Source organism: Vombatus ursinus, unplaced genomic scaffold (genome assembly GCF_900497805.2).
Source record: "Vombatus ursinus unplaced genomic scaffold, bare-nosed wombat genome assembly UNPS02006329.1, whole genome shotgun sequence".
NCBI lineage: Eukaryota > Metazoa > Chordata > Mammalia > Diprotodontia > Vombatidae > Vombatus > Vombatus ursinus.
In genome coordinates, this window is record NW_020946107.1 from 3,809 (window position 1) to 23,034 (window position 19,226).

The 19,226-nt window shown below is 45.2% G+C and overlaps 1 protein-coding gene across 2 annotated transcripts; it reads left to right on the forward strand.

The window, feature by feature from the left end:
• Nucleotides 1–242: 242 nt before the first annotated feature.
• On the forward strand, nt 243–19,003 carry LOC114032991 (solute carrier family 23 member 1-like). Of its 2 annotated transcripts, XM_027848436.1 has the most exons (15): nt 243–323; nt 2,063–2,124; nt 5,529–5,642; nt 6,553–6,710; nt 7,461–7,549; nt 7,711–7,778; nt 8,041–8,222; nt 8,823–8,943; nt 9,240–9,396; nt 9,780–9,927; nt 10,655–10,760; nt 10,927–11,056; nt 11,807–11,950; nt 12,866–12,961; nt 18,737–19,003. In XM_027848436.1, the coding sequence occupies exons 2-15, from the start codon at nt 2,089–2,091 to the stop codon at nt 18,982–18,984; spliced, it is 1,797 nt and encodes a 598-aa protein (XP_027704237.1). In that variant the 5' UTR covers nt 243–323; nt 2,063–2,088; the 3' UTR covers nt 18,985–19,003. The 2 variants fall into 2 exon arrangements, with proteins under 2 accessions (XP_027704237.1, XP_027704238.1); XM_027848437.1 differs by lacking the exons at nt 243–323; nt 8,041–8,222; nt 8,823–8,943 and having other exon boundaries at nt 2,037–2,124.
• The last annotated feature ends 223 nt before the right edge of the window (nt 19,004–19,226 follow it).

Below are 19,226 nucleotides of genomic sequence, written 5' to 3' on the forward strand. Positions count from 1 at the left end.
TATGAGGAGGCAGGGTTTTCCTATTTCCATAACCACCTGCAGAGCAGTGGAGGCCAGTGGAGGCTGGGGCACGGTTGGGGGGGGGGTGGAGGAGGAAGTACAGTGTGGCATATACAAACATACATCCATCTATCCATCCATACACCCTCGGAGAACTGGTCAGACTACTTGGGGCAGCTGAGGCAATCTGGTGGTGGAAGCCAGCTTGGGCAGGGGGATCAGCCAACAGATGGATAACTCAATGAAGCTGCTGCTTGACTGGGGAGCTGTCTTCCCGCTGACCTCTCTAGGGAGACCCTGGCTCGGTTGTCGGCAAAGCAGACGTAGGTCCTCCCTTCGGGCTCTGGGGCTTCAGTTGAGCAGGGGAAGGGGAGAGGAGGTTGCAGGATCGTACCTCCCTAACCTGGTGAATCAGCATGGAGGAAACACTCCTATCGCTGTTCCCGTCCTGTCCCGTTGCTTCAATGGACTGGATTGTCAAGACGAGAGCTAGAGATGTAGATCCAGGTGGCTCCATTGTCTAATCTCTCATGCCAGGAATTCCCTAAACCTTTTCCCAAAAGAGCCTCATCAATCTCCATCCATCCCCCCCTCCCAGTAGGTTCTAGGCTGGTCCCAGGCCCCGCCAGTGGATCTGCTCCCTATCTTTGGCATTTCTGCCTCCCTCTGCTTTGGCCCCTGGGCTGAGTGGGAGACAAGAAAACATCTGAGACCTTCTCCCGCCCCCCCCCCCCAGAATAAGGCATATTTGGAGTTGAAGAAGAACTGATCCTTCTTGTTCATTCAGTGACCTCTGGGTTCCCCTTGTTGAGGAAAAGCTGGAAAGGGAAAAAGGGGGAACTGAGTCCCCCTGACCTCTGTGGACAAGAAGAGTCATCATCATTACTGGTTATTTTTCTCATCTGACCTTTCAAAGAACCCTATGAAGGAGTCAGGGCAGGGCTTAGAATCTCCCCTTGCTAAAGCATGAAACAGAATCTCAAATACAGTGATGGCTTAAAGTCTTGCTGCTAGACAGGGATAGATTTCTGAATCTCCCTCCAGATCTGAATCTTCTTATGTTATAAAGAGCTTCTAATGTTCATTATAGAAGCTAAGAAAAACTGGATTCAAATCCAACCTCAGACACTTACTAGCTGTATGACCCTGGGCAAGTCACTTAACTACTCTTCAGCTCAGTTTCTTCATCTGCAAAATGGGGATAATAATAGCATTCACCTCTCAGGTTTATTGTGAGGATCAAATGAGATCATGCCTGTGAGAAACCTTTTGCAAAAACTTAAAGTGACATATAAATTCTAGCTATTACTAACCTAGAGATCATAGAATGTTAGCCCTGGAAAAGATCTTAAATACTATATATTTCAACTCCCTCATTTTACAAGTGAGGAAACTGAGGCCTAGAGAAGGGAAGTGACTGACCCAAGGTCACACAGAGCCAAAGGGTAAGTCCAAAGTTCTCCTGAAAAGTGCTCTTAATGCTAATTTCACTGGAACCTAGGCCTACTGACCTGTGATCAAGTTGTCTGTCCACCATACCACTGGCTCTCCTAAGGGTTAGAAACAAAGGAGAAACAACTATTTGGGAGGGAGGGGGCTAGGAATTCCACACCTTCCAAGCAGCCTCTCCCCAGGTTTCCCTTTTTGTGTCGCACAGTGCACCAGAACCTTATGTAGTTAAGAGACTGTTCTAAGTTCCTTCAGGGACAGGAAACAGGTTTATTTACCTTTGTTTCTCCCTCAGCGTCTTTCACACAGAAAGTATTCCATAAATGTTTGGTGGATGAAGGAATGAGCCCAGCGGTTCCCACCCTGCCCCCTCTTCCTGCCTAACGGGCCATGGAGCTTTGACCCTGGGCAGGTGGGACCAAGGGACGTGACCTTTGCCAGGGTACACCCAGCAGGGGAGTTAATACGTTACCTCCTGTAAGACTCCGCTTTCACAATCTCTGGACTTAGGGCTCTAGTTACAGATTTACTTCTGAACGATGTCTGTGATGTTTAGACTAAAGTCCTCAGAGCTATACAGGTGTTCTTCTCCTCTCCTTTTCCCCGTCCCCAGGCACCTCCCAGCCCTGCATCCAAAGGATGGGGACCCAGGAGGACCACACAGCTCTAGCCCAGGTACCAGGGGACCAGAGAGAGTCAGGATAGTGGGGCAGGGGTGAGGCGGCTGGTGCAGGAGAAGGGAAGTGATTGTTCTCTCCTCCCTGGGTAGAGATGGCAGAATCTTGGCTGACTTGGGAGGCTGGGAAGGACATCAACTTTCAGGATTGTCAAGGGGGTATGTGGGGGGGGGAGGGTGGGATGGGGTGTGTGTGTATGAGAGCTTTGGGCCTTACTGTGAGAAGTGTTTGAATTGGTGGAGTAAGTAGAATCCTCACATTTCTCACTTGTGAAGAAGCCCCAGTGTTGTTGGGGGAGTAGAAGGGTCCTTTGGGAAGGTAGACACTGGGAGGAAAGTGGGAGAAATGGGGGTCTGGGGAGAGGGCTACAGTAAATCCTAACCACCTCCTTCCCTGTCATTTTAAATCTGGGCCTACACGAAGATTCCTTAAAACTAATGGAAGAGTCTCTGAGGTCCAGCAGAGAGTTGGGGGTGGGGGAACACTGGGAGAGAGTAGTCCTGAATCCAGAGGCAGTGCTCCACCCTCACAGAAGGCCCTTTGGCTGCCTTCTCAGTGAATTCAATTGAGCTTTCCTCTCCTGCCCTGACTGGGGTGACATGGGGTGAGGACAGGGACTTGGACATGGGCCTTTTCCCTGTGGGCATGCTGGGCAGCCGTAGGCATTTGAAGATTTAGATGGCTTGTCCTTGTCTTTGCTTCCCTGAGCTTTTGAGTAAGAAATGGGATGCCTGGAGACTATGGCTATGGCCTGCTCTTTCTGTTACGGAGAACAAATCCCTAGAGTACCCAATCAAACAATCAATATTTATTTATTTATGTTCTACTGTGCCTATTAAGTTCTATTCCAGGTACTAGAGTGGAACAAGCCATGCCCTTGAGGAGCTTAAAGTCTAGCCAGGGGATACAATACACACACACACACACACACAGATACAGAGAGAAAAAGAGAGACAGTGACAGAGAAACAAAGAGAGACAGAGAAAGAGATAGGGAGACAGAGGGACAGAGAAAGAGAGAGAGAGAGAGACAGAGACAAGGAGAAAGAAAGGCAGAGAAAGAGAGACAGAAGACACAGACAGACAGAGAAAGAGATAGGTAAACAGAGAGAGACAGAGACAGGAAGACAGAGAGACAGAAAGATGTAGAGAGAGACAGAGAGAGATAGAGAGAGAAAGAGAGAGACAGAGAGAGAGAAACAGAGAGCGAAAGAGACAGGGAGACAGAGAGAGACAGAGAAAGAGAAACAGGGACAGAGAGACAGAGAGAAAAAGAGAGAGAAAAGAGAGACAGAAAGAGAAAAAGAGACAGAGACAGAGAAACATAGACACTGAGAAAGAGACAGGGAAACAGAGAGAGACAAAGAGACAAAAAGACACAAAGAGACAGAGACAGAGGAAGAAAGAGACAGAGAAACATAAAGACACTGAGAAAGAGACAGGGAGACAGAGACAGAGAAAGAGAGAAACAGAGAGAAACAGAGAGAGTCAGAGAGACAAAAAGACAAAGACAGAGATAAAGAGAGAAACAGGGAGACAGAAAGAGATAGAGAGACAAAGAGAGACAAAGAAAGAGAGAGAAAGACAAAGGGAAAAACAGAGAGACAGGGAGACAGAAAGTGACAGAGACAGAGAAAGAGACAGGGAGATAAAGACAGAGAGAGACAGACAAAGAGAGACAGAGAGAAACAGAGAGAAAAAGAGAGAGAAACAGAGATAGAGACAGAAACAGACAGAGAGACAGGGAAACAGAGAGAGACAGAAAGAGAGACAAAAAGACACAGAGAGAGAAACAGAGACAGAGAAAGATAGGGAGACAAAGAGAGACAGAGAAAGAGAGACAGGAAGACAGAGAGAGACAGAAAGATAGAGGGAGGGAGAGACAGAGAAACAGAGAGAAAGAGACAGGGAGATACACAGAGAAACAGATTCATCTTTCTCCTCAAACCTACCCCTCTTTAAAAATCTCCCTTTTTGTGTTGAAGACTCCACTGTCCTCTCAGTCTCCCAGCTTCCCCCTTAACCGTATCTTCAGCTCCCCATCCTCACTCGCCCCATGGAGCCAATCAGCTGCCGAGTTTTGTGTTCTGTCTCTGTGACATCTTTCCCCTCTGCTTCCTTCTCTCCACGCACACAGCTAGCAGCCCAGGTCAGTCTTTGATGCTGGACATGCTGAATTTGAAATGTCCAGCCAGCAGTCGGTGAAAAGGAGCTCAAGGGAAAGACACCCAGTCATCCTTATTTCTACTCTGCACTTCCTGGATTTCTGGGGCAAATGTGGACACAAGGAGAGAATCCAAAGACCTTACTCCTCACCTGTGATCATTATAGTAGTATTCTAAACTTCCTAAAGTGTTTCTGCATCCCTTTTAATGAGTACAAGACCATTTTGAGATATAGGGCATGGACTGTTCTTTCATTTTACAGATGGAGAAACTGAGTCCCATTTAGGTGATGTCTCTTGTTCAAGGTCACATGAGTTAGCTGGAGATGGGTTCAGTACTCAGGAATGAGAGACAGTATGGTGCTGTGCTGAATCAGGAACACATGTATTCGAATCGTGCCTTACTTAGACAATTACTAATTGTATGACTATAGGAAAATCATTTGATTTCTCTGGGCTTCAATTTCCTCACTGGCAAAATGAAAAGGTTGGACTTGATGACCTCAAAGGCCCTTTCGACTCTAAATCTCTGACCCTATGTGAGCGTTCTTTCCTGTTCTTCAGCTTTTTTCACAACTCCTTTATGTCTCTCTCACTAGCTCCTAGGGCCGTGGTGGCCTTGCCTTTCTCCTCCCCTCCTCTGCCTCTCCCCAACAACAAATCAGCGCACAGTTTGGGCAGCAGAAATTTCCTCTTTAGTGGAATGGCGATATGTTACCCCTCACCCTACCCCCACCCTCAAAGAACCTATCAGGGCTATCCCCACACCCACAGAGAAGATCTGGAGGAGGGAGCAAGACGAGAGACCTGGGAATCTGCTTCCAAATTTGGATCCCTAGCGGAGGCCTGGAAGATGGCCTGTGGCTCTATTTACTCCACGTAGTCCCTTGGGGAGTGGGGGGCTCTGGGTATAGTGAGGAGCCAAGCAGTCCTCACGGAACAGGACAATCTGATGGATCAGTAAAGAACTGATAAGAGGCTGATCCCAGGTCGCCCAGTGCCAAGATTACTGACGACATTCCGGGAATGAGGAGAGGAGATGGCCCACAGAAAGAGGGATCAGGGTGTGGTGGTGAAGGGCAGGTTGGGAAGCTGGCAGAGCACAGGTTCATGGATAGGAGAGACCATTGGGCCTTGGGAGGGAGGAGGGATAGATTTTGCCTGGCTCATCCTACCTCCCCAATCCAACCCCACCCAGGCCTAGGGGAAATCTCAGCGCTCACCCCCCTTTCCCAACAGGAGACTGAGGGCTCCACCCTCTCCAGGGCACCCCCAGAGAACCCCAAGGCAGACATGCTCTACAAGATCGAGGATGTGCCTCCCTGGTACCTCTGCATTCTCCTGGGATTCCAGGTAACCCCTCTAGCCTTTCATTCCCACTCCTACGGCCCCACACCGGGGAAGAAAAGAGATCCCTCCATGGCCTCCAGCTCCCATCTCTCTGGCACATCCCTGGTAGTTATCCCAATTCCAATCCTCTCCCCAAAGATATGAAATAATTTGAAGGACATTTGTGAAGCACCTACTGTGTGTAAGAGCTACCTTCCCTCTAAAGATCATGGGATCATGGTTTTAGGCTAAGAAGAGATCTCAGGAAGTAGAAAATTAAAGATGGGGCTGTTAGTTCCCAAGGGAGGGTTACAGGGGCAGAGAGAATATTAATACCCTGCAGGAATGATTACTACTCCACAACATTAATACTTTGTAAGCAAGTGCATTAATACCTTGTGGGGAGTACAAATGCAGGGTGAGCAGGTGGGGTCCTTGTAATCTCAGCCCATATCTACTAACAGCAATGGTAGATAAAGAGACTGAGACTAGTTTCTCTTGGTATGGGCATTTTGGTTCAGTAACTATTCTGCTCTCTGCCACTCTAGGTGAAGATTATCTCCTAAAAATCCTCCATTGTACTTGGTTTCTTCATCTGTACTACGGGCAGAATGGTATCTGGACCCTCCCCAGTTGGCAGAAACAATGGAATAAGGTGGTGGGTCATAGGATTTAGAGCTAGAAGGACCCTTAGAGATCATTTAGTTCAATTCTCTCATTTTACAGATGAGGAAACTGAGACCCACTGAGGTTAAATGACTTGCCCAAGGTCACACAGGGAGTAAATAGCAGAGTTGGGATTCAGACCTGAGGTGCTCTGATTCCACATACAGTGCTTTTGCCCCTACACCATGGCTTTCCTGAGGCTTGCTCTGAGAAGGTTGGGTAGTGGAATGGATGGTCTTTGGTCATGGTCTTTCTCCTCTCCCTCCAGCACTACCTGACCTGTTTCAGTGGCACCATTGCTATACCCTTTCTCCTTGCGGATGCTCTATGTGTAGGCAAGGATCAGTACGTGGTCAGCCAACTCATCGGCACCATCTTCACCTGTGTGGGCATCACCACCCTCATCCAGACCACTCTGGGCATCCGGTGAGAACCTCCCCCAGCCTCCAGCCTCCAGCCTAGTCCTCACACAGACCAGAGTCAAAATGCTTACTCCAAGGCTGGGCCCAAGTAGGACAACAGATGCCAATCATAGGGAGGAGAGGGTATGGGGCAAAGATCAATGATCAATCAACAAGCATTTATTAAGTGTCTACTGTATGCCAGGCAGTGTGGTAAGCACTGGGAATTGAAGTACAAAAAAATGAAATAATTCCAACTCACAAGGAGTCTACTTTCCAACTGAAAGTTCTAACAACGGTCCTTTTGTTCTGAGAGAACTATTGGCCTCCCTTTGGACACCCATCAAGCTACCCTTCTGATTGACAAATGCTTCCCATTATGTATATTTGTCTGTCCTTAGTCCCTCCTCATGCTGAGAGCCTAAAGACCAAGAAGGTCCCACATTGACATATACTCAATCTCTCTCCTCTGCTCTATTTGTCTCTCCACTTCTGACTGTCTTTATATCCCTCTTTTACCTGAGTGTTTCTCTCTCTTCCTCTCTGTCTCTCTCTGTGTCTCTGTCTCTGTATGTCTCTGTGTCTCTGTTTCTGTCTCTGTCTCTCTCTCCCTCTGTCTCTGTCTCTGTGTGTGTGTCTCTCTCTGTGTCTCTGTCCCTGTCTCTCTCTCTTTTTCTCTCTCCTCTCCACTTTCCCTTCCTCTCTTTCTCTGCCTGTGTCTGTGTCTCTCTCTACCTTTGTCCCCGGTCTCTTTCTGTCTCTTTCTCCCACACAGGCTACCCCTGTTTCAAGCAAGTGCCTTTGCCTTCTTGGTCCCAGCTGAAGCTATCCTGTCCCTGGACAAATGGAGATGTCCCCAAGAAGGTGGGGACCATCAGGAGTGAGAGGGGCTGAGGAGGGTGAGGGAAAGGGGAGGGCCAAGGACAACTACCTTCAAGCACCTACTATATCAGAGGGGACTCAAGTCAAGCCTTGGTCAGAACTTCCTTTCCCTCTGTTTCCCTTTCTCTGTTTCTGTTCCTCAGAGGAGATCTATGGTAACTGGAGTTTACCCCTGAACACATCACATATTTGGCACCCACGAATAAGAGAGGTGAGTGCTGTTGGGTGAGGGGTGAAGGGGTATGTGTCCCACTGAAGCCACAAAGGGAAATTGATCGGAACAATGAAAATGAAGCCCAGGTTCAGGGAAATTTCTTATGAATTAGGGAAAGTGGGGAAAGCAGAGGCTGGGGGAACAGTTTATATCTCAACAAAGTTTGGCCAGGGAAAACAAGGAGGGGCATGGGAAACCTTCCAACTCCAGCCCTCGAGTTGGCCCAACAGCTCTCTGCCGCACCTAACCCTACCCACAGATCCAGGGGGCAATCATGGTGTCCAGCACAGTAGAGGTGATGATTGGGCTTTTGGGGCTGCCAGGAGCCCTGCTCAGCTACATCGGGCCCCTCACAGTCACCCCCACTGTCTCCCTCATCGGCCTCTCTGTCTTCCAAGCTGCTGGAGATCGAGCTGGATCTCACTGGGGCATCTCAGCGTTGTGAGTGTCCTGGCCCTCAATGCCCTCTTTTCTCTTTAATGTCCCCCTTCCCAATATATATTTCTCCTCCCTACATCCCCTGTGCCCCAGTCCCTTCCTCCTGTCCCTCCCACCCAGACTTTACCACCCTCTCTCCTCAGAGTAGACTCAGAGACTCAGAATGTTCAAGCTGGGAAGAGCCTTAGATGTTTTGTAGCCCCACCCTATCACTTTACAGTGGTCTTACAGAAAAATAGGAGAAGTAATTTGACTAAGGGCACGTGGCTAGTTACCAGAAGAGCCAGAACCAGGACCTCCATTGACTTCTACTCTGAGATTCTTTTCACTAAGCTGTCATGTACTTCCCCACTCATGACTCTACCTCAGAACTGCCCCTCTGTCCTTCCCCAGCCTCTCTCCCTCACGGGCCATTGGATCTGGAGTGAGAGGTCCTGTGTTCAAATCTCAGCTCTGCCACTTATCATTTGTGTTTCCTAGACAAGTCACCTTCTCTCTCTCTCTCCCTTTTCTCATTTGGAAAATGAGGAAGTTGGACTGATTATCTCTAAGGTCCTTTAACAGTCTATAATCCTGTGATCTATGTTGCCCCTCTGCCTCCAGCTCCATCTTCCTGATCATCCTCTTCTCCCAATATCTCCGAAATGTTACCTTCTGGCTGCCTGGCTACAAATGGGGCAAAGGCTTCACTCTCTTCCGGGTCCAGATCTTCAGAATGTTTCCTGTGAGGAGGCTAGAGTCGGGCAAGGGTTGGAATGGGGCCCGGGACTGGAAGGGGGCCTGGGGCTGGCAGACGTAAGGTCAAGGAGAATCTTTTCCTGGAGTTGGGAGTTTCCTAGGGTTGAGAGAATCCTTTCCAGGAAGTTTGGCGGCTCAGAGGGAATTCCTTCCAGGGCTGAAATGCTCAGGAGGGTGCAAGGAGAGACTCAAGTCTTTTGAGCTTAGGGGCACAGGGCTCCCCTTGCCCCTTCCTCTGATGTCTGGTCACTTCTCTTGCCCCCTCCCCCTCTCCTCCCAAAGATCGTCCTGGCCATTATGGTCGTTTGGCTGTTCTGCTATATCCTGACACTGACTAATGTGCTGCCTGATGACCCCAATGCCTACGGCTTCAAGGCTCGGACAGATGCCCGAGGGGAGATCATGTCCATTTCACCCTGGATCCGCTTCCCCTACCCCTGTGAGTAAACCCTGCAACCAAAAACCATGAGACCTGGCTTTTAGTCCTGGCTCTATCCCAGAAGCAGGGGGCCTGAAAAAAAATCAGGCTCAAGGCCTAAGAAACCAGTTGGCAGCTAAGAAAGTGATGGAATCTTCCCTCTGTTCCCATATCTGGGGAGCCAAGAGCAGAGCTGAAAAGGTTCCAAGTCCCGGGGAGAAGGGAGCAGATTGGGGCAGAGAGGAGGGCTAAGGAAGTGTTTGGAAAATACCCATTTTTCAACCAAATCCATCCTTTCTAATGCTGGGATCATCTTGGGATTACCAAGATATGTGTCCCTTGGGACAGTGGTCATTGCTGAGATCTGTTTCCTGTGTCCATCTCCCACAACTGGTCCCCCTCAGGTCAATGGGGCCTCCCCAGTGTGACTGCAGCTGCTGTTTTGGGCATGTTCAGTGCCACATTGGCGGGCATCATCGAGTCTATTGGAGATTACTATGCTTGTGCTCGACTGTCTGGGGCCCCTCCACCCCCTGTTCATGCCATCAACAGGTATAGTATCATCCTATGTGTATAACATATATTATGTGTATAAATGTATAGAATGTATAGAAGTATATAATGTGTATAGATGACCAATCTACCCTCTGTGGGGCTGATTGCAGGTTGATAGCAGAAAAGGATCTGACCTGGGAGGCAGTAGGCCTCAGTTCTTGTCCCAGTTTGTCCCCTTACTTACCAGAAACCTTCAGCAATTGACTTCGGCTTTCTGAGCCTGTTTCCTCACCTGTTAAGGGGAAAAATACCTGCCCTGACCTGCCCTTCCTCACAGTGTTGTAGAACGAATCCCATAGGTTGGCATAAAAAGCACTTTTAAAAGTACAAATACTGGAAGGATCCCTGCTTGGGACAATGTGGGATCCACTGGTATAGATCAGAAGAGCCCTCCCTGAATGGCCTTAGCAGACAATCTTTAGTTACTATTGCCAACAAAAATCCCCATCCTTGTGGCCAACCTAGTGCCCAGAGTCTCCAGACTCACCTAGGCTGGCCTTAAGACAACAGGAGGATGGGCTAACCAGACCCTCACCCAGTGCCCTTCCAGCTCAGCAGGACCCTGCCATGTCATGTGCCTCATCAGCATAGCCCAAGGTCACCTCCCTGCCAGGAGGAAACAGTGGAAGAGGACTATAGTAGAAGGAAAAGGATAAATAAAATACTGAACAAATGTAAGAAATTATTATAATATTGCCCACTCCTCTCCTGGCACCTTTTCTAGGGGGATCTTTACCGAGGGCATCTGCTGTATCATTGCTGGGCTGCTCGGGACTGGCAATGGCTCCACTTCCTCTAGCCCCAATATTGGTGTCCTGGGAATCACCAAGGTACCAAGAACCAAGATTTTCTTCTGTCTTCTTTCATTTCCCATTTTCCTTCTTTCCTTTCTCCTTAGTTTCCTGCTCCTGTCCCTGAAACCATCCTCATGCAGGCATTGCTCAGTCCTGGCTATGTCAGCTTGTGGCTGATTTCATCCAATCCTCTTGTCTGTAGGTGGGGAGTCGAAGGGTGGTCCAGTATGGGGCAGTTATCATGCTGATTCTAGGAATGATTGGCAAGTTCACGGCTCTCTTTGCTTCCCTCCCCGACCCTATCCTGGGTGGCATGTTCTGCACTCTCTTTGGTGAGTCCTAGAGTGGAGAATATTTTGTACCTGCACTCTCCTTCCTCACCAGGGCCCACCCCCCATCTTCTAGTGCTTGCTCTTCTTTAAGGTAGAAAGTAGTACCTCCTGGGGCAGCTAGGTAGCGCAGTGGATAGAACACTGGCCTTGGAGTCAGGAGGACCTGAGTTCAAATCTGATCTCAGACATTTACTAGCTGTGTGACCCTGGGCAAGTCACTTAACCCCAATTGCCCCCTCTTCTCCCCCACAAAAAAGTAGAAATTCCTAATTCAGAACATGTATATAGCATGAACGGTTAGAATATGGGAATGAGAGTGGCAAGGTCAGAGTCGAGGATAGGGAAAGGCAGGACCCTGTCTGTTGCCCTTTGAGTAATGAGAGAGAATAGATTAAGTTCCTGCCCTCTCAGTCTAATAGAGGAGACCAGGACATGATAAACATAATAATACTTCATGGGAAGGCAGAGGGGTAGGGAGAGGTATGGCCAAACAAGGCTATAATTATTGGTTTGGTTGGAGAATGGTCACAGTCAACCAGAGACTTCATAAAGAAAGTGTCTTTTATGAGTTGTGACTTAAAGTGATTGTTGGGGGGGGAATGGGGAGGGAAGAGTATAAGATAGCAGGCAGAAAGAGGGTAAGCACCCATCCCTGGAAGGAAGTTTGTCAGCTCTGAAAATCCAGGGGGTCTGGGTCACTCCTTCCTTCCAAATTTGTGTCTCTTTGGCTGAATGGTTGTTTCTTCTCAGGGATGATCACAGCAGTGGGCTTGTCCAACCTGCAGTTTATTGATATGAATTCTTCCCGAAATCTCTTTGTTCTGGGATTCTCCATGTTCTTTGGCCTGATGCTGCCTAACTACCTGGATTCCAACCCCAATGCCATCAACACAGGTGCCTTATGTCCCCTCCTACGCTTCTCCCCCATCTATCTTTGTCTGTTATCATCTATCTCTTTGTGCATCTGTCAGCTGTACCTGGAGATCAGGAAAGAGGTCAAGTCAGGGAAACAGGGCCCAACAAAGTACTGAACTCTCAGGTTGCTATGAACATCTTGAACCAGATAGTGATTCTTCTTTATTCTTTCACTCTTTGACCCTCCCAAAGCGCAAAGCTGGAGGAAGTGGGGTGCTGGGTGCCGGAGCAGAAAAAAGGTGGACTTGGGATCAGAGCACCTGGGTTCAACTCTTGACTCTGCAGTGTGCTTCCTTATGTGACTTTAGGCAAATCATTCACCTTCTCTGGGCCTTGACTTCCTCATTTGTAAATTGAAGATGATCACCACTGTCCTTTCCAGCTCTAAATACCATGATTCTATGAAACTGTTAAAGTCTACTTCTGCCTTTTCAACCTTTACTTATGGGTAGAATGGGTAGCTAGGTGTCGAAATGGATAAATTGCAGGTCCTGAAGTCAGGAACACTCATCTTCCTGAGTTCAAATCTGGCCTCAGACACTTATTTGCTGTGTGACCCTGGACAAGTCACCTAATGCCATTTACCTCAGTTTTCTCATCTGTCAAATGAGCTGGAGAAGGAAATGGCAAACCGCTTCAGTGTCTTTGCCCAGAAAACCTCAAATGGGGTCATGAAGAATCAGACACAACTGAAGAAATAGAACAACAACAAAAGAATAGGCTGGAATTGACAATTGTTGGGAGGCTAGGACTTTTTAAGAGGGAAAAAGAAAAGTTCTGGCCTGGCTGGGTTAAAGGTAGTCACAGACTTGGAGGATGGATTGGCTAAGATGACCCATTAAGAGTCCCAGCATATCAAAATGCACAGAATTTAAATTCTGTTCCCTCCTGTAGGTATTCCTGAATTAGACCAGATCTTGACTGTGCTGCTAACGACGGAGATGTTTGTGGGTGGCTGTCTGGCCTTTATCTTGGATAATACTGTCCCAGGTATGACTTTCCCACGACTCCCAAGAGATTATGGTGGAGGGGGATAAGGAGAAGGGAGGATAGAAGTCCTGGAATCTTGGAGTTGGGTTCTCTTATTTTTAGAGCATATTTCCAAGGTTACTCATGCAACACCTTCTACTATATCTTCATTTGTAAGAGAAAAGACTGAGTTAGATGATTTTTCTAAAGCCTCTTCCATCATCAACAGTATGATTCCAGAAACAGTTATTAAAAACATACTATGCGCCCAATTCCTCTGAAGGTAGCTGGAGAGACACCTTCAAGGAGAAAGAGTGATGATCCCAGCTTTTGGAGAGCTTCAAGCATGGTTAAGAAGATACAATTTACACATGAAAATGACAGGAGACCAATAGACAAAATAGAATCAAATACATAGCTGCTTTCAAAGGTTACAAAAGTATAATAATAATAGCTTACATATAGCACTTCAAAGTTTGCAAAGTGCTTTAACCACAATCCTTTGGTGTAGATGCTCTCATTTTATTTAGTTCCACTTCAGAGATGAGAAAACTGAGGTTGAAAACACAGGTTAAATGACTTGCCCAGGTCCACATAGCTAGTATGTATCTGAGGCAAGATTTAAAACTAGGTCTTCCTGACTCCACATCCAGCACTCTAGACATTGTGCCATCTGGTTTTCTCTGTAGGAGGGCATAGATCTAGAAAGGACTTTAGAGAAAATCTAGTCCAATCTTCTCCCATCCCCCAACACATTTTACAGTTGAAGAAACTGAGGCCCAGAAGGACAAAATGTGCCCAAGGTCACACAGGAACTAACAGAAGGGGATTCAAAGTCAGGTCCTGTTAATTTAAGTGCGTCAATCTTTCCCTTGTATCACACTGCCTCTCAGGGGAGGCTAGAGTGGTCAAGGACTTCCTGGAGGAGATAGCACGTGAGCTGGGCCTTGAATGATAGAACCTCACCCATACTGTTGAGAGCTGGAAAGACCTGCCAGGATCAGACAGGGGGCGGTGGAGGGAACGGAGGAATACAAACCTGGAGTCTACCCTACCGACAACTCACAAAAAAGACTCCAACTAGTATCCTAGCCTTGCAGATAATCTCAGGCCCAGGGTCTGAATGGGCCCTTTGGAAGACTCATTCCTATCTAGGGAATATAGGCTGGATACTACAGGTTCGGAGAGCGACAGATAAAATGATTTTGTTGGATTTCTCCGTAGTGCTGCTTGGTTCCTTGCTCAGACCACCGCTGCTGCAGGGCTTGCCACTGAGTGATTGTGTGATTATCATCAATGAATGGCAGGATTCACAGCAGGCTTCCTTCAATACTGCCAGATATGGAAGAATCTGGTGGGATAAACCTATTCCGCATAATTATCTGTTGCTCTGGCAGGCTTGTTGCCATGGTACCCAATCAGCCACAGAGACAGAGGAAACTAAATGGGAGGGAGGAAGGGAGGGAGAGAGACGTGGGGGCAGAGAAAGGGAGAGAGATATATGTACAAACACAGAGAGACAAAGACAGAGAGGGGGAGAGATAGAAAGAGAGAGAGAGAGAGAGAGAGAGAGAGAGAGAGAGAGAGAGAGAGAGAGAGAGAGAGAGAGAGAGAGCAACATCCCAGGGCTGGCAGTAAGCAATAGCTGAGTCCTAGCTGTAGCAGGATTTATGAGAGACTAAGGAAGATGAGAAAAAGGGACCTGGGTGAGATACCAAATCTGGACCAGAATCTTTAGTCAGCTATTCAGATTGAACGGCCAATAATTGTCATGTCAACCAGTAAAGATATGCCTCCAGATGCCCTTGCTCCTTCAAGTCAGTCGACACTTAGCTTGCATTGAAATTCTCTCACCCTGAATTCTGTGATTCCTTTTTGAATTCATATTTGCCTATCTATAGGCCAGTTGTTTCATATTGGTGCAATCAATTCAACAAATCTTGATTCAGCATGTATTGTCTTTTGGCCTTGTACTAGGTATTGTGTGTGGTAGAAAGGAGAGAAAATCACTTTTTTTCAAGGATTTTACAGCCTGGTGGGAAAGTGAGGATATAATTGAAAGAGAAGACAGAGAATGGCGGGTCCCATGGTATAGAGTGAAAGAACACTTGATCACCTAAATTTGAGTCCTCGTTCTGACACTTATGAACTATGTGACTTTATTTGGCAAGTCTCATTTCACTTCTCTTTGCCCCAATCTCCTTATCTGTAAAATAGAGGTAATAATACCTAAATTTTCTATATTTCACAAGGTTGTTGCAAGGAAAACAATCAATCAGCAAGTAATATTTATTAAATGGCTACTATAGGCCAGGCACAGTGCTGGGTGCTAGGGGTCACAAAGACAAAAGCTTACATTCTAACATGGGAGACAAGAACACATGTGGGTTAATACAAAACAGTTATAAGGTAACCTTGGGGAGGGTGGAGGAAGAAAACACTAGTACTCTGTATTGTTTAAGGTGCAATATAAACTTATTATTATTAGATAGTGCGTGTAGAAGGAACTGAGTGAAGGAGAAGACATCAGTAAGAACAGGCTGAAGTAGCCAGGGGAAATTTCATAGAGGAAGCAGGCCTCGAATGATATGTGAGATTTAGAGACAGAGAGGAACAGGGAGGGTTTTACAGGTAGGAAGGGCAGAAGTACAAGATTGGATGCAGGAATGTGGGTGATAGGATAGTTGTGGGAGATAAGGTTGCTTGGGCAAGGAGGGCACAAATTACAGAGGAATCTGAATCCTTACAAATTCACCATAGTAGAAGCAGCTCCCCCTACCTAATCTGCCATTCCTCCTCTCTTGGTATCCAAACCATTCTTCTTTCAAGATTTACCTAATCTGGGTAGCTAGGTGGTTCACTGGATAGAACAGCAGCCCTGGAGTCAGGAAGACCTGAGTTCAAATTTGACCTCAGATATTTACTAACTGTGTGATGCCGGGCAAGTCACTTAATCCAGATTGCCTCTCTCCCTGCCCCCCTCCCCCCCCCCCAAAAAAAGAATTGACTTCCGTCATGAAGTGTCTTTTACCTTCCTCTGACCTTCAATGAAACTTACTGTCTATTACTTGGCAAATTCTACTGTGTATTTTTATTCATCTTTTGAATATATAGTTATTAACATTTAGACTTCAGACTTCTTAAAAGGTAGAGATTCTGCATAATTTCTCTTTCCAGCTATTCCCCAGTACATTGTCATGAAGTAGCAGATGATGATGATAAAAAGAATGTTTCAGAATCATTAACACTGATGTTTTGCATGACTATACATGTATAATCTATATCAAAGTGCTTGCCTTCTTAAGGAGGGAGAAGGGGAGGGAGGGAGGGAATTTGAAACTCAAAAATTATTTTTAAAAATGAATGTTAAAATTGTTTTTACATATAATTGAGAAAAATAACGTTCTTGAAAAAAGAATCATTAACATTTTTTCTGTTTCTTGCTACTCAAATTAATCAGCTTAAAAAATTAGAAAGTTGCTGCATTTTAAATCTGCTGCCTTCTTGCTGAGGAAATTGCTTCTGACAGCGCTATTCTTTTTTTTAAAATATTTTTATTTTTTTCCCCAATTACATATTAAAACAATTTTTTAACATTTGGGTTTTTTTTAAGTTTTGAGTTCCAAATTCTATCCCTCCTTCCTCTCTCCCCTTCCTGAGATGGTAAGCAATCTGAAATAGGTTATACATGTGCAATCATGTAAAACATTTCCATGTTAGTCATTTCGTACAAGAAGACTCAGACAAAAAAATGAAAGATAGAAAGTGAAAAATGGCATGGTTCAGTTCTGTATTCAGATACTATCCATTCTTTCTCTGGAGGTAGATAGCATGCTTCATCATTAGTCATTTGGGATTGTCTTGGATCATTGTATTGCTGAGAATAGCTAAGTCATTCACAGTTGATCATCACACAATATTGCTATTACTGTATACAATGTTCTCCTGGTTCTGCTCACTTCACTTTGCATCAGTTCATTTAAGTCTTTCCAGGTTTTTCTGAAAGCATTCTGCTTGTCATTCCTTTTAGTACAATAACATTCCATCACAATCATATATACCACAGCTTGGTCAGCCATTCCCCAATTGATGGGCATCCCCATGACTTCCAATTCTTAGCCACAACAAAAAGAGCTGCTATCAATATTTTTGTACAAGTTCTCCCCCCGCTTTTTTAAAATCTCTTTGGGATAGAGGCCTAGCAGTGGTATTGCTGGATCAAAGGGTTTGCACAGTTTTATAGCCCTTTGGACATTACTCTCCAGAATGGTTGAATCAGTTCACAACTCCACGAACAGAAATATCCCACTTTTCCCACATCCCCTCCAATATTAATCATTTTCCTTTTTTGTCATATTAGTCAGTCTGATAGATACGAGGTGGTACCTCAGAGTTGTTTTAACTTGTATTTCTCTAATCAATAGTGATTTAGAGCATTTTTATATGATTATAGATAGCTTTGATTTCTTTGTTTGAAAACTGCCTGTTCATATCCTTTGACCATTTATCAATTGGGAAATGACTTATATTCTTATAAATTTGATTCAGTTTTCTATATAGTTGAGAAATGAGGACTTTATCAGAAATACTTGTTGCAAATTTTCCCCCTTCTCTATTTTATGCTTTCCTTTTAATTTTGGTTGCATTGGTTTTATTTGTGCAAAAACTCTTTTAATTTCATAAAACCACAATTACCTATTTTACACTTTGTAATGCTCTCTATATCTTGTTTGGTCCTAAATTCTTCACTTACCTATAGATCTGTCAGATAAACTATTCCATGTTCTCCTAATTTGCTTATGGTATCAACCTTTATGTGTAAATCATGTACCCATTTTGACCTTATCTTGATATACAGTGTGAGATGTTGGTCTACACCTAGTTTCTGCCATACTGTTTTCCCAGCAGTTTTTGCCAAATAATGAGTTTTTGTTCCAAAAGCTTGGATCTTTGGGATTATAATATACTACATTATTGTAGTCATTTCCTATAATGTATTGTGTACCTAATCTATTCCACATTTTCACCACTCCATTTCTTAGCCAGTACTAGATTGTTTTGACAATTACCACTTTACATTACAGCTTGAGATCTAGTACGGCTAGACCACCTTCCTTCACATTTTTTTTCATTGATTCCCTTGATATCCTTGACCTTTTAGTTCTTCTAGATGAATTATTTTTTTCTAGCTCTATAAAATAATTTTTGGTAGTTTGATTGGTATGGCACTAAATAGATTAATTTAGGTAGAATTGTCATTTTATAATGCTGACTCAGCCCACCCCATGAGCAATTAATATTTTTCCAGTTGTTTAGATCTGACTTTATCTGGGTGAAAAACGTTTTGTAATTGTGTTCATATAGCTCCTGGGTTTGTCTTGACAGGTAGACTCTCATGTATTTTATATTGTCTATAGTTATTTTAAATGGAATTTCTCTGTCTCTTGCTACTCAATTTTGTTGGTAACATATAAAAATGCTGATGATTTACGTAGGCTTATTTTGTATCCTGCAACTTTGCTAAAGTTGTTAATTATTTCCACTACTGCTTTAGTTGATTCTCTAGGATTCTTTAAGTATACTATCATATCACCTGCAAAGAATGATAGATTTGTTTCCTCTTTGCCTATTCTAATTCCTTTAATTTCTTTTTCTTCTCTTATAGCTATACCTAACATCTAGTATAGTGTTGGATAATAAAGGTGATAATGGGCATCCCTGCTTCACCCCTGGCAGGGCTGCTCTTAGGCAGTAGATATGTTCTGGCTAATCTAATGGGACATTGTCCTTTTACAGGGAGCCCGGAGGTAAGGGGACTGGTACAGTGGAAAGCTGGAGCTCATGCCAACACTGAGACATCTGCAAGTTTGAAGAGCTATGACTTTCCTATTGGCATGAACACAATCCAAAAGATGGCCTTCTTGAAGTACATTCCTATCTGTCCTGTCTTCAAGGGCTTTTCTCCTAAGCCACGAAAACAGTTTCCTGCTCCAGAAGACAATCCAGAAAACACAGACATTCTATCTCTGAGCACCAAGGTCTGAAAAAGTGACTTCTGGGAAAGGTAAGGATGTAGCTCCACTTGGGTGACCTCAAGATCCTAACATCCCTATTTGATGAAATACCAAAATCTCATCAAAGTGACTTACTTAGCTGTAACAGCATGAGTGAGGAAGTAGGGGATGTATAAGGGAGGATATTTTTCATTGAAAGGAAATATGTGAATATTTTTGTTTGTCTACTTTCAGGTCAGATACAATATAAGAGAAGGAAAAAACAGTCTAAC